Source organism: Miniopterus schreibersii (assembly GCF_964146895.1).
Source record: "Miniopterus schreibersii genome assembly, chromosome: 14".
Classification (NCBI taxonomy): domain Eukaryota; kingdom Metazoa; phylum Chordata; class Mammalia; order Chiroptera; family Miniopteridae; genus Miniopterus; species Miniopterus schreibersii.
This window is the reverse complement of record NC_138114.1, coordinates 6241968-6253800: the sequence shown is the minus strand read 5'-3', so window position 1 is coordinate 6253800 and position 11833 is coordinate 6241968. Positions and strand designations below refer to the sequence as shown.

General features: G+C 44.7%; 1 protein-coding gene across 1 annotated transcript in view; it reads left to right on the top strand.

Moving 5' to 3' along the window:
- Window positions 1-8871: 8871 nt before the first annotated feature.
- The window catches only part of TMEM273 (transmembrane protein 273), a 33531-nt gene continuing 30569 nt past the window's right edge, over window positions 8872-11833 (top strand). The window contains exon 1 of the mRNA XM_081158034.1: window positions 8872-9058. Within this exon, the coding sequence (XP_081014160.1) occupies window positions 9013-9058 (46 nt within the window). The 5' untranslated portion in view covers window positions 8872-9012. The remainder of the gene's footprint in view (window positions 9059-11833) is intronic.

Genomic DNA, 11833 nt, shown 5'->3' with positions numbered 1-11833 from the left:
CAAGTCTATAATTTTGTTATTCTGATGTCTATCCCTAACCTCTCATGATCCATCCCTGTGTGTTCCTTGGGATAAAGCTCTGACATGTGCTTACTTCCATCTGATGTCCTCCCAGTCTTTATATTCATTCCACCTCCCACTGTACGTTAGTGTATCTAGAATTTTAATTCTGAAAATATGTCTGTGTGTGTGTGTGTATCCAGAATTATTTTTAAAAATTGAAAAGAGGGAAAGTGAGAATAGAGAAAGAAGGAATTTTTTTTAAAGAAACATATTTCTCTTCATTCTTTGGATAATTCCACATTTGGGTAATAGACTTCAAAATTTTTTTTAACACTAACTTCCATGATCTTTCATTGGTTTTTTACATTTCTTTATTTGCTGGAGTATTTCTTGTGACTGTTTTGAAAGAGATGCTGATATTTTGCATGGCAGAATATTTTTGACTTTGCTTTTAAATAAGAGCTTAGATGGATATAAAATTCTTGGTTTATAGCTTTTTTCATTCATTACCCCATTTTATGGTTGTTTCTGTTGAGATATTGAATATTACCTAATTATTTTCCCTTTGTCAGTGATGTATGTTTTCTCTCTTGAAGATATTAGAAAATTTTTTTTTCTATGACATTATTCAATTTCAATGAAATATACTTAAATAGCCCGGCCGGGCGTGGCTCAGCTGTTGAGCGTCGACCCAGGACCCAGGCGATCGGGGTTCGATTCCAGGTCAGGGCACATGCCCGGGTTGCGGGCTAGGCCGCCGATCAATGACTCTCATCATTGATGTTTCTATCTCTCTCCCTTTCCTTTCCTCTCTCTGAAATCAATAAAGATATATATTTTTTAAAAATTAAATATATATTTAAATAAAATATACTAACCTCACCCTAATATATGATTCTTAACATTCCTGAGCCATTTCAGCCTGAAATCACTAATCTTTAATTTTTTGAGAAACTTAATTTATTATTTCTCCAAACACTCCTCATATTTTTCTCTTCTTCAGTACTCCAATTTATTAATGTTGACACTTTTACTTCTGCCCTCCACGCTTCTAAACATTTATTATTCTTTTTCTCCTTTACGCTGTTTTCAGAGGGAATTACTAAACCTTTCAAAGAGCACTAATTAATTTTTCTGCTTTATTTTCCTTCTGTTCATTTCCTCCATAGTGTTTCTTACTTATATACCTTTATACCCACTTTTATTTTTTCATTACTGCTTGTTTCTGTTTCTACTCTCCTCTCTTGCTTCTCTGGGTACCCCTTTTATGCTCATGTTAAATTATTGTGTTTTCATCCTGCCCCGTTAACTCTAACTCCTCTGTCGTCATGTGTTTGGCTTTTCTACTTTTCATATTTAGCTCTTTGGTGTTTTCCCCATAAACTCGTTGTTTTGGGGGGGATCCGCTGTCCTGGGTGGTGACATGAGGTGGGGGAGCCACACAATCCTCGCTCCAATTGTGCCTTCCTACGAGAGCTGGGGACACGAGGCGCGGATGTGACCCGGCTGACGACCTGGGCTCAGGCCCTGCTCCCTGGCTCGCTTCTCTGCTCCTCACCAGGGGGCTCGGGAGCCCTCCGGCGGCCGCTGTCATTTCGCCCCCTGAGCCCCAGGTGCCAGCGGCTCCCCTGCTGTGGGCACCTTGGGCCGAGAGTGGGCAAGGGGTGGAGGTGGGGACTGTGCTCGGGCAGGCAGGTCGGCATCCCCCTGCTGTTACTGGTCCCTTTCCCCAGTCTGCCCTGACGGTGACACAGCCCTCAGGTGGCCTGGTGACACTGCCCTCAGGTGGCCTGCCGGGGTTTCGCTTCACCGGGTGGCTCACACGAGGGGAGCGAGCGGGGCACAGCCCGGGCCTGGCGCCTGGGCCTTTCAGCTCCACGCTGCCGGTTGCCACCCGCACATGCTGGGACCCAGCCACCTTCTGTCTCCACCACGATCTCTCACCATTTCCAGTGTAGACTTAGGGATTCTCGTTTCTCTGTGGGAAGCCCTGTGCTGGTCCATGATGTGTGCTAGTCTATGAGGGAATGTGTGACAAGAACCCATTTATTTAAGTCACCCATGGCATCTCTCAGTATAGATCTGTAGTATTTATTTTATAGGCCATTTACAATTGGCTCACTTTTTGTAAATCAACCTCACAAAAAAATTACATCAACCACTTACATTTACATTTACAATGCACCAATCATTGTTTTAAGAGGGACATATGTATTAATTCACTCACTCCTCATAACCCTATGAATGCATTTTTCTTTTTCTTTTACAAATAAAGAAACTAAGAAGCAGAGAGGTTATGTTTGGGTCAAGACCATCTGGTCCCCAAGTCTATGCTCTTAATCACTACATTATAACTGACTAAATTTCTTTTTAAAAAGCTTGGCTTAACCCCAGCACTATTTCTCTCTCCAACAATTTTGCCTTGTTTTTCTGCCTTAGTAAACAATATCCTGGGGGGAGTATTTCCCAAGCAGTTAGATTTTTGGATTTGTTTAGGTAAGAAGAGATTTTTCATGTAGGTCCATTTTTAGAATGATAACATTTAGATGATAACATTTGTTAATACAAAAGGAATTCATATTTGTACTCAGTTCTTGTGATTCCTGGGCAGAATCCCATCTGCAAATTGAGAGTGTGTACATGCTCAAGCCTCACTTCCTAGGCAGGGAAGCCAGGAGGAATTTTAATTCCTCCTGACAAAATGAGGTAGAGTGAGGCTTCCCAATGTTTGCAACCTTCTCTAAGAAGCTTCCTGCATCACCTAACGTGCCCAGATAACAGATAACCCATTACTCAAGGTTGAAGTCAAGACACAGGGCATCTGGATGGTTTGCATTTTTGCTGGTCTTCAGATTTAATAAATGTTATCTTTGCAACCTTCTAAGAGATATGGGCTAATAATAAAGTTCCTCTTTTCAATAGTGAGGGAAATGCTGCATATACCTTAGTTCCCTAATTCTCACACAGCCTGCAGATGGCCAGTGTGGATAAAATTCAATGCCCAGCCTGAGAAAGATGCTGTGCCCTGAACTCCCTTTGAAACGGGCTCTTAGCTCGCCGTGCTTAGGTTTCTTTGGCGAGGAGCCCCTGAGCCAAAGGAGCTTTGAGCTATTGAACATGACATTAGTCCGTGGCTTCCCCAAAGTCACATTAACGACTACCTAGTTTCTCAGCTCCCATGAAGCACTGGGAAAAAATTGAAAATGAAAGTTGCTTTTGGGTTTTGGTGGTTTCATTATTTCAAGATTAATTACTTTAATAATGAAATTTGCATTAGTACCTTAATGGACTTTATACTTTTTATCATGACCTGGCCATATTTGAGAAAATTTAGAATCACAATATTGTCCTTGGGTCTGCAACAGAACCGTGTATAGTCATGCAGAGATAAGGAAAGAAATTAAGCCATATGTAAAGGCATAAGTATAACTTTTATAATGAGGAAATAAAATTAAAACAACACTGCATATATATGTATTTATGGTGAGATTGGACCACGTTTATCTGTATGATTTCTGTGGCCCACCCTAAATGCACACTTCACTTTACCTCATTACTTCTGCTAACCATAGTCCAAGGTTGCACGGTCCTTTAATTGCAAAAGGTTTTAGACAAGTGGCCTGTACCACTGACCATGTTTGCCTACAACCTGACCTTTCTTCTTTCCCTGGAAACAGGTATCTAAACCAACGTGCTTATGGAAACTCAAGCGGGGTGATAAAGGTAAAAGGATACATTTACTGGTGTGCGCTTCCGTCTGCTTAAGAGTTCAGTTTAGGCTGGTTCCTGACTTTTCCATGTCATTTTGATGTTTAAATATTAACAACTGTGTGATGACCACCCTTATATATACATCCTTCCACATTTGTTCAATTATTTCCTTAAACTGCGTTTCTTAAAGTGCAATTAATGGGTCAAAGCTTGTGTAAACCTTTAAAACTGTTGATGGTACTTATAACTAGAATGACTGAAACAATTTAAATTTCTATCAATACAACCTTGCTGGTATTAATATTTGTTTTGATTACATTTTAATTATGCGATCTTTAATAAGTATCAAATTCTTTATAACATATGTGGATTATAAATAAGGAGACTACATAATTTACTATCCAAACCTTTTGACTTTTGTCAAACCTTTGAGAGCTAAAGGGGATGCTATTATAATTGCACTAAGTTAATGGACACAAACCAGGACTTATCTGGGAAAAACTTATATGCTCTTCCTTCTAATGAACATGGAAATAACACAGGTGCCCATGCACTCACCTCACAGTGAAAGAGCTGAAACATTACCTCTGCATTCTACCTGCCTGCTCCTTCCCTCGCCCTTTGCTCTCCTGAATGTTGTATTTATTATTCTAATGATTTTTTTTAAATACTACTCAATGAAAAAATGTATATATTCCCTAGAGTCTTTATTGTTTAGTTTTGCTTATTTCTATGCTTCACGAAAATGATATCATTCTGTCATCTTTTGCAATTTGATTTTTCACACAATATTATGTTTCTAAGATTTATCCAAGTTGTCTATATTGCGGTAGTTTCTTCATTTTTTTTGCTATGTAATATTTCTCGACTGCTTCTCCTTTCTCCTGTTAATGGCTTTCCTGGTTCTGTCAAGGCCTTTAGCTTTACCAGTCATGTTCCATAAACACTCTTTCCGGTGTCTCTGAGGGTGCGTGTCTAAGTGTGTCCCTGCGGCCTCCCCAGGAGGAGCACTGTGGGCTCCCGGGACACAGATCTTCAGCTTCACTAGAGGACAGAGGTTGCTTTCAGAGATGCTGTGCCCTACATTTCCACATTCTCAATTTATCTTCAGCATTTCTCAAGATCTTTTCATCTTTATTGAGGTTTAATTGACAAAAACACACTACACTTAAGTTATACAAAGTGTGGTTTTGATACATGTATACATTGCAAAATCATCACGGCAATCATGCTAATTAACATTCCTATCCGCTCGTATAATTGCCACTTTCTCCTCTGCGTGTGTGGTGAGAACACAGACCTCCTTCCTCCTCAGCAGGTCTCAAGCACACGCACGGCATGACCCGGCGGCCGGCGCGCTGTGTGCTGGGTCTCCGGAGCTTGCCCGTCTGACAACCGACACTGTGCCCGTTGGCCGTCACCTCCCCATTGCCCCCAGTGCCCGCAGCTACCCGCTTATTCTCTGCTTCTCTGAGTTTCACTATGTTGCATTCTACAGATAAGTGAGACCACGCAGTGCTTGCCTTTCTTAGTCTGGCTTATTTCACTTGGCATCATGTCCTCCAGGTTCATTCATGTGTCACAAATGTATTACTCAAGATTTTTACTGCTCCCCGTCTAAAAAGTGTAAAATGATCTCTCACCGTGGCCCTGACTGTCTGATTATTAATGCAGAGATCAATTTGAGAAGACTTGATATCTTTAAGATTTCTGAGTTTTCCTGTATACAATGACACACTTTTAGTTTGTTTAGATCTCCTTTAATGCTGCCAACTAAAGTTTTCTCCATGTGAGCCTCAAGCAGCCTTTGTTAAATCTTCTATTCTATTCTATTCTATTCTATTCTATTCTATTCTATTCTATTCTATTCTATTCTATTCTATTCTATTCTATTCTATTCTATTCTAAATAATCTATTATATTCCACATATATGTGTGTATACACACATACATATTGTTGGTGGTGGTAATTTTTATTTTTTTAAACATTTTCTGTTTGTTACTAGTGTATAAAAATCTAATAAATTTTTAAAATGTTGACCTAGTATTCAGCCATATTATTATTATTATTATTATTTTTAAAATATGTCTTTATTGATTTCAGAGAGAGGAAAGGAGAGGGAGAGAGAGAAACATCAGTGATGAGAGAGTCATTGATCGGCTGCCTCCTGCACGCCCCCGACTGGGGATCGAGCCTGCAACCCGGGCACGTGCCCTGATTGGGAATCGAACTGTGATCTCCCGGATCCTAGGTCGATGCTCAACTGCTGAGCCACACCAGCTGGACCAACCATATTATTATTTTTAACAAATAGTCTTTGGGTCTTAGAAGTTTTCTAGATAGATAAACAAATCACCTGAGAATATAGTTTTTTCTCTCTTCTCAATTTTTATTCTTTGTATGCCCCCTTTAGAAGAAATATGTACTAACTAGTTCTCCAGACAATATTTGCTAGAAACAGTGATGACATTCTGTCCTGTCCTTAATTTTAAAGAGATTGTGTCCACTTGGCTCACCATAATAATGATGCGTGTTGGCTTCTGTGGTAAATACTTAATATTAAGTAAAGAAAGTCCCTATCCATTCCCAGCTTATTGGATGTTCTTTATTATGAATCGATGATGAATTTTATCAAATGCTTTTCTGTGTCTATTGAGATAATTGTATGTTTTTCTATTTTAACCAATTAAAGTGATGCTTATATCCCCTTTGTATTAATATTATTATTTTTGTCTTCTCTCTTCTTTTTCTTATCTATTCTGTGAGAAGTTTGTCTTATTATTAGCATTTTACAAACAAATTTTAAGGTGTCGAGCCTTTCAAGCGTGTCTTTGATTTCCGGCCATTCCTGTCCGCTCTCGCATTTATTGTCTCCTGCCATGTGTTCTCGTTGGGGTTCGTGCTTTTCCAGACTTCTCAGGTGTCAGGCCATCTTTCAGGTTTCGCTGGAGGCCCCGTGGTCCCCCTTGCTGCCCTCCGTCGGGCCGTGGCTGTGCCAGGGAGGGGAGCAGAAGCTGTGCGGCCGCCCGCGCCGGGGTTCGCCTGCGAGAGGCCCTGGACGCGTCTCGGGCGCTCTAGGGCAGGCGCTAATCCTGGCGCTCGGCTTGACCTGACACGTGCAAAAACAGTTAAACGGGGCCGCCAGCGTGTGGAAATCGTGACTCACGCAAACTCGGGGCTTCCTTGCCCGCCTGCAGTGCGCTGGGCCCTCCTGCGGCCCGCCGCCCGCCCGGGCACTGCTCACAGTTCGCTCGGGGACGCGACTGTGCCCAGAGTGGGGTAAAAATGTACAAGTGCACATGCTTCAGGAGAAGCAGCAGCGAACATTTGTCCTGGGGCAGGTGACACTGGTTCAAAGTGTTTCTCATGAAATGAAGTGTGCGCAGCGGGGGAGGGGATGGGCTCTGCAGGCAGCGGAATGGAGCAAAAGGCTTCTCTTCTGAGCAGCCTGCTCCCCTGGTCTGTCATTGATGGGCGCTGGGAAAGCAGGAGTGGCTGTGCCAGAGGACCCACTGGTGCTAGGGGACCCACCGGTGCTAGAGGACCCACCGGTGCTAGAGGGACCCACCGGTGCTAGAGGACCCACTGGTGCTAGAGGGACCCACCGGTGCTAGAGGACCCACCGGTGCTAGAGGGACCCACTGGTGTCAGTGGCCCCAGGGCAACCTGACCGGCTCCGGCTGGATGGCTGGGCCTCGCAGGGGTTGTGCCCACACAGGCGGGCACAGCACAGTGCTAGGAGCACAGGCTGCCCCGGGCACCTGCTCAAAGCCCAGCCGTCACACGCACCGCTGAGGAGACCGGGGGGAGCCACACACAGGTGCTGTGAAGGGGGTCCAATAAATGCCATATTAGAACAGCTCTAAATCTCAGCACAGTGGGAAGCGCTTGGTGGGCTGGCCGTGTCAGGCATTTGGCAGAGGGAGCCCAAGAATGAAAAGACTAATTTCTGCCAGCTCAGTTGGATGGGGCTCAACAATTGTCATTAAGTTACTTACATTTTAAAAAGTGACATTTCTTGCCCAGCTGAGCATGGCTCAGCTGTTGGCATCGACTTAGGATCAAGGAGATCGAGGTTCGATTCCAGGTCAGGGCACATGCCTGGGTTGAGGGCTCGAACCCCAGTGGGAGGCGTGCAGGAGGCAGCTGATCAATGACTCTCTCATCATTGATGTTTCTCCCTCTCTCTCCCTCTCCCTTCCTCTCTCTGAAGTCAATAAAGATATATTTTTTTTAAAAAAAGTCACATTTCTTGCACACTTGAGTTGGTGGCTTGACAGTCAACCAGGTGTCAAAAAGCAGTACAGAAGCATGTGGCCCCAAATGTGTTGTGGAGCCCGTGATCACAGTCAGGAACACTCAGGGCTGGGTGCTTAGCCTGGGGCCTGTGAGCTTGGGGGGAAAGGTCACATCTCTGTCTTGTGACCTCTAACAAAAAGTTAGCATTTCCTTCTGATGCAAATGCAGCAGAACCCCAGAGATACTACTGCCTGAGTGACTTTGCTTTTAGTAGCATGGCCAATATTTTTGTCCACACCCCAGCTGGTACACATCTCTCTAAACGTGTTCCCCAGTCATCAAGACGTCAGGATTGTGGGAGCTAGTTTCCCTGCCACTGGATTCTTGCTATTTACTGTGTGGATAAAGAAGCACATATATTTCTATATCAGAAGTGTTTTCTAAATATTTTGATAACTGTATTTCAGTACCAACTGGTTTCATTTATAACCCCTACATACTTTATTTGGGGCAGTTAAAAATGTTATTCTGAAAAGAGAGTTGTAGGCATCCCCAGACTCAAAGGGGTTTATGGCATAAGAACTGCCACTGGCTGGGCTGTGGACCGGAGAAGGCAGCTTTCTGACCTGCCCCAAGGTCCTGGGGACTACTGCAGGAGCTAGAGAGCCAGACCAAGCAGCTTTGCCCATATCCCCACCCCACACCCCCAAATTTACTGGCCTGGGTCTCTGGGCAAGAATCTGCACCCAACCGTGCTTCTGCTGTGTGCTGTGAGCTGTGTGGGGAGGGTTATGAAGACAGTGCCGGGTAAAGACTAGCAACAGCATGTCACAGTGGGTCCTCACTGTGGGCCACAGCATTCCACCCCCTGCAGAGGCCAGGGTGACAGGTCTTCCGGCAGCCCTGCCTGCAGACAGCGGAGAGAGGAACTGAGCAGCGTGGGGCTGTGGCAGTGGCTTCCTCCTCTTTCGTCCCCTGGGGCTTGGCTCCTTCCCCCGGGAGCCCTGGGTCACACAGCCTGCAGGACCTATTCTGCGGGGAGCCCGGGCAGAGCCAGCATGGGCTCGGCGGCCAACATGCTGAGAGCCCTTTTTCTTCTCCTGGGTAAGTGAGGGGTGCGAGAGCAGGGTGGATGTTTCTCTTCTGTGGCAGGGGGCCCCCCCGGAGAGGGAAACAGGGTGAGCATTCACCCACTCGGGCTCGGCCTCTAAAGCATGGTTGTGTCCCTGTGCACAGGTGGCTTTTCTCACTTTGACCGGACAGTGAGCATTGCTCTTGTCTGTTTTATTCCAGCTGAAACTTACACATGCTCCCGGGCCAGGGGAGGACAGGAAAGGCTCATGTGGCAGAAGGAGCTTTGACCTTGGGACCTAGACCCTCTGGTGTTAAATTGTGGGTGGCTCCATCGCCAGCAAACCTCTTAGACACACTGCGTATCAGTTTCTGAACCAATAAAATGGGTGATGATAATGTTTGCCTCTTAAGATAGTGTGAAAATTAAGTTAAATTTAATCAAGTAAAATCAGACTAATTACACAAGATGAGAGAACGTAGGTCTGTCGATGCTCCTCCACAGCTAGAGGCGCGTCCGTCTGTTACGGAGGAAAGTGGCCCTAGAGACACAGAGGTGCTTTTGTTTTCAAAGTCATCTTTAATGCTGTGCATCAAAAAAAGGAGCAGAGAGAGAGGCAGAGACCAGTGAAAAAGTACAGTCAGATGGAGAGGGAGAAACATAAGGCCAGAGAAACAGGAAGAAACCAAGAGGCAGCGATGGTGAGGAACACGCGTGGATGGAGACAGACAGAGAAGGCAAGGGCCATGCAATTTTGCAAAATTCCCTTTGACATCAGCTGTCATTTCTTAAAAAGGCCATAAGCATCCCTCAAGTACACAAGGGTGCTCAAAGGCAAGCAGGAGGTCTCTAAATTTCATCTTCCATCTGCAGAGTAATAACCTATATCCTGGGCCTGGCAAAGTTGCTCCCATGGGCAGGACTCTGTCTGAAGCCTGCAACAAGCCCAGCAGAAAACAGACAGACAGCCAGCCATGGCATCTATCAGTTTACACATGGAAATGCTCCCTGCCAGTGGCAAAGAGGGGATGGTGAGAACTGAGAGCAAGAACGAGGGGCCTGCAGGCAGCTGGTGCAGGGCATGTGCAGTGACATGGCAGAGGTGGCGGCAGCTCTGGCCCTTGCTTCTGCTTTTGACCTAGCGAGATAATCCGCCCTGGGGAAAAAGGAAGCTGAATGTGCAGATTATACAGAGAATTACAAACAAAGAGTAAGCCTTTACAATGCTCAAGCTCACAAATAATAAAAGAAATAAGAACACCTAAAATTTTTGAGCGCTTTCGTAGTCTGCTAAACCGCAATCTGTTAAGCTTTCCGTGCACTCACCCAGTCCCCGCCACAGCTCCACGGCACTGGCCGCGCCCCTCCCTGCACCTTGCGGTGAGGCCGCGGCTCTCGGCCAAGGCATCCCTGCTAGTCGGAGCGGCCGGAGGCTCCCAGTAAGACGGCAGTGGTCAGGAGTGAGCCTCTGCTCCGCACCGGGGACGCTGACCTCGCTCGACTCCCACCAGCTCCGAGATGGGGGGTACTCATCTCCTTTGGTGCAGTTTCCTCCTCTGTAACTTGGGGGTGATAATAGCTCCCACCTCACGGGGCTGCGGAGGGAATTCGACTGTCCCCGCGTTTCCTGCACGCAGCCAGCACCTGGTGTGAGCTGAACACTCGCTACTGGGTACTCAGGGAACTCACTGATCCACTCTTCCCAGAGGGCGATTTGGCAATAACCCAGAAATCCCAATTTCAGGGTTTAGCATCATGAAATGATAGGGCAAAAGCTCCCCCAAATATTTAATAGAATGTTATTAGCACCGCTGACTATAGTGAAAGCCAGAAACAAGTGATTATCAGCAGGAATCTGGCCAAGTCACTTGTGCTCGAAGGTTTCAAACAACATCCAGGGTGTTTAATGAAAGACACAACTTTCCCAGGACTGACATGGACCTAGGAGAGGTGACAAAGTAATTGTTCTTAATTACCCTTGCTGACCGGCCATGAACATACTCAAATTTCTGTGTCCAAACATTGCTGATGGTCATGAGATAACTCATATCTGCCCTTACATTAATTTAAATAATTTTAAGGCCTGAAAGCAATGTAGAGTTTTAAAAGAGTGAAAAAGTAGCCTGCCACAAGGGCGAGTTCTGGCTCAAAATAGCTGGTTAGCATTAAGTTACAGTTCTGTAGTTATATTTTGCATCTGTTTGCTTACCGATCTTACTGATCCAAAAACAGACTGGAAGGGAACCTTGCAAATGGTTACTAGTATCCTTAATTCTTTTTAGGAAATAGGGTTTTGAGGCATTTTTTAGTTTCTCTGAAATTTTTCATAATGATCATATATATTCTTAATTCTAATAAATAAATTTCTATGAACAATAAAGTAACATGGCAGCTGATTGAAAGCAGTGTGGAAAGGGGTTTTCCTTTTAGGGCTGGTGAAAGGGACCTAGAGGCATCTATCAGGAACAACTTATTAAGGAATGACCTGTGAGGGCAGGTGACCGGGCCAGTCACTCCAGGGCATAGGTGAGAGCTGTGGATAAGGGACTTTGGGCCCCACTGGGGAGAGGAGCACCTCTGCCTGTTACCCAGTGACATCCAGGCTCTCATAGGACCCCACACACAAAGTAATTGCATAGTTCAGAAAAACCAGTTTTTGACTATTCTAGAAATATTTTTAAAAACAGAGATCAATGTAACAAGCATTCATGGACTCAATACGATGAATGAACACTTTAAAAATTTGGTTGTTTTAAAGATATGTGCATTTAAAAGTATCTAGATGACAAATTGACATAGTCATCAAA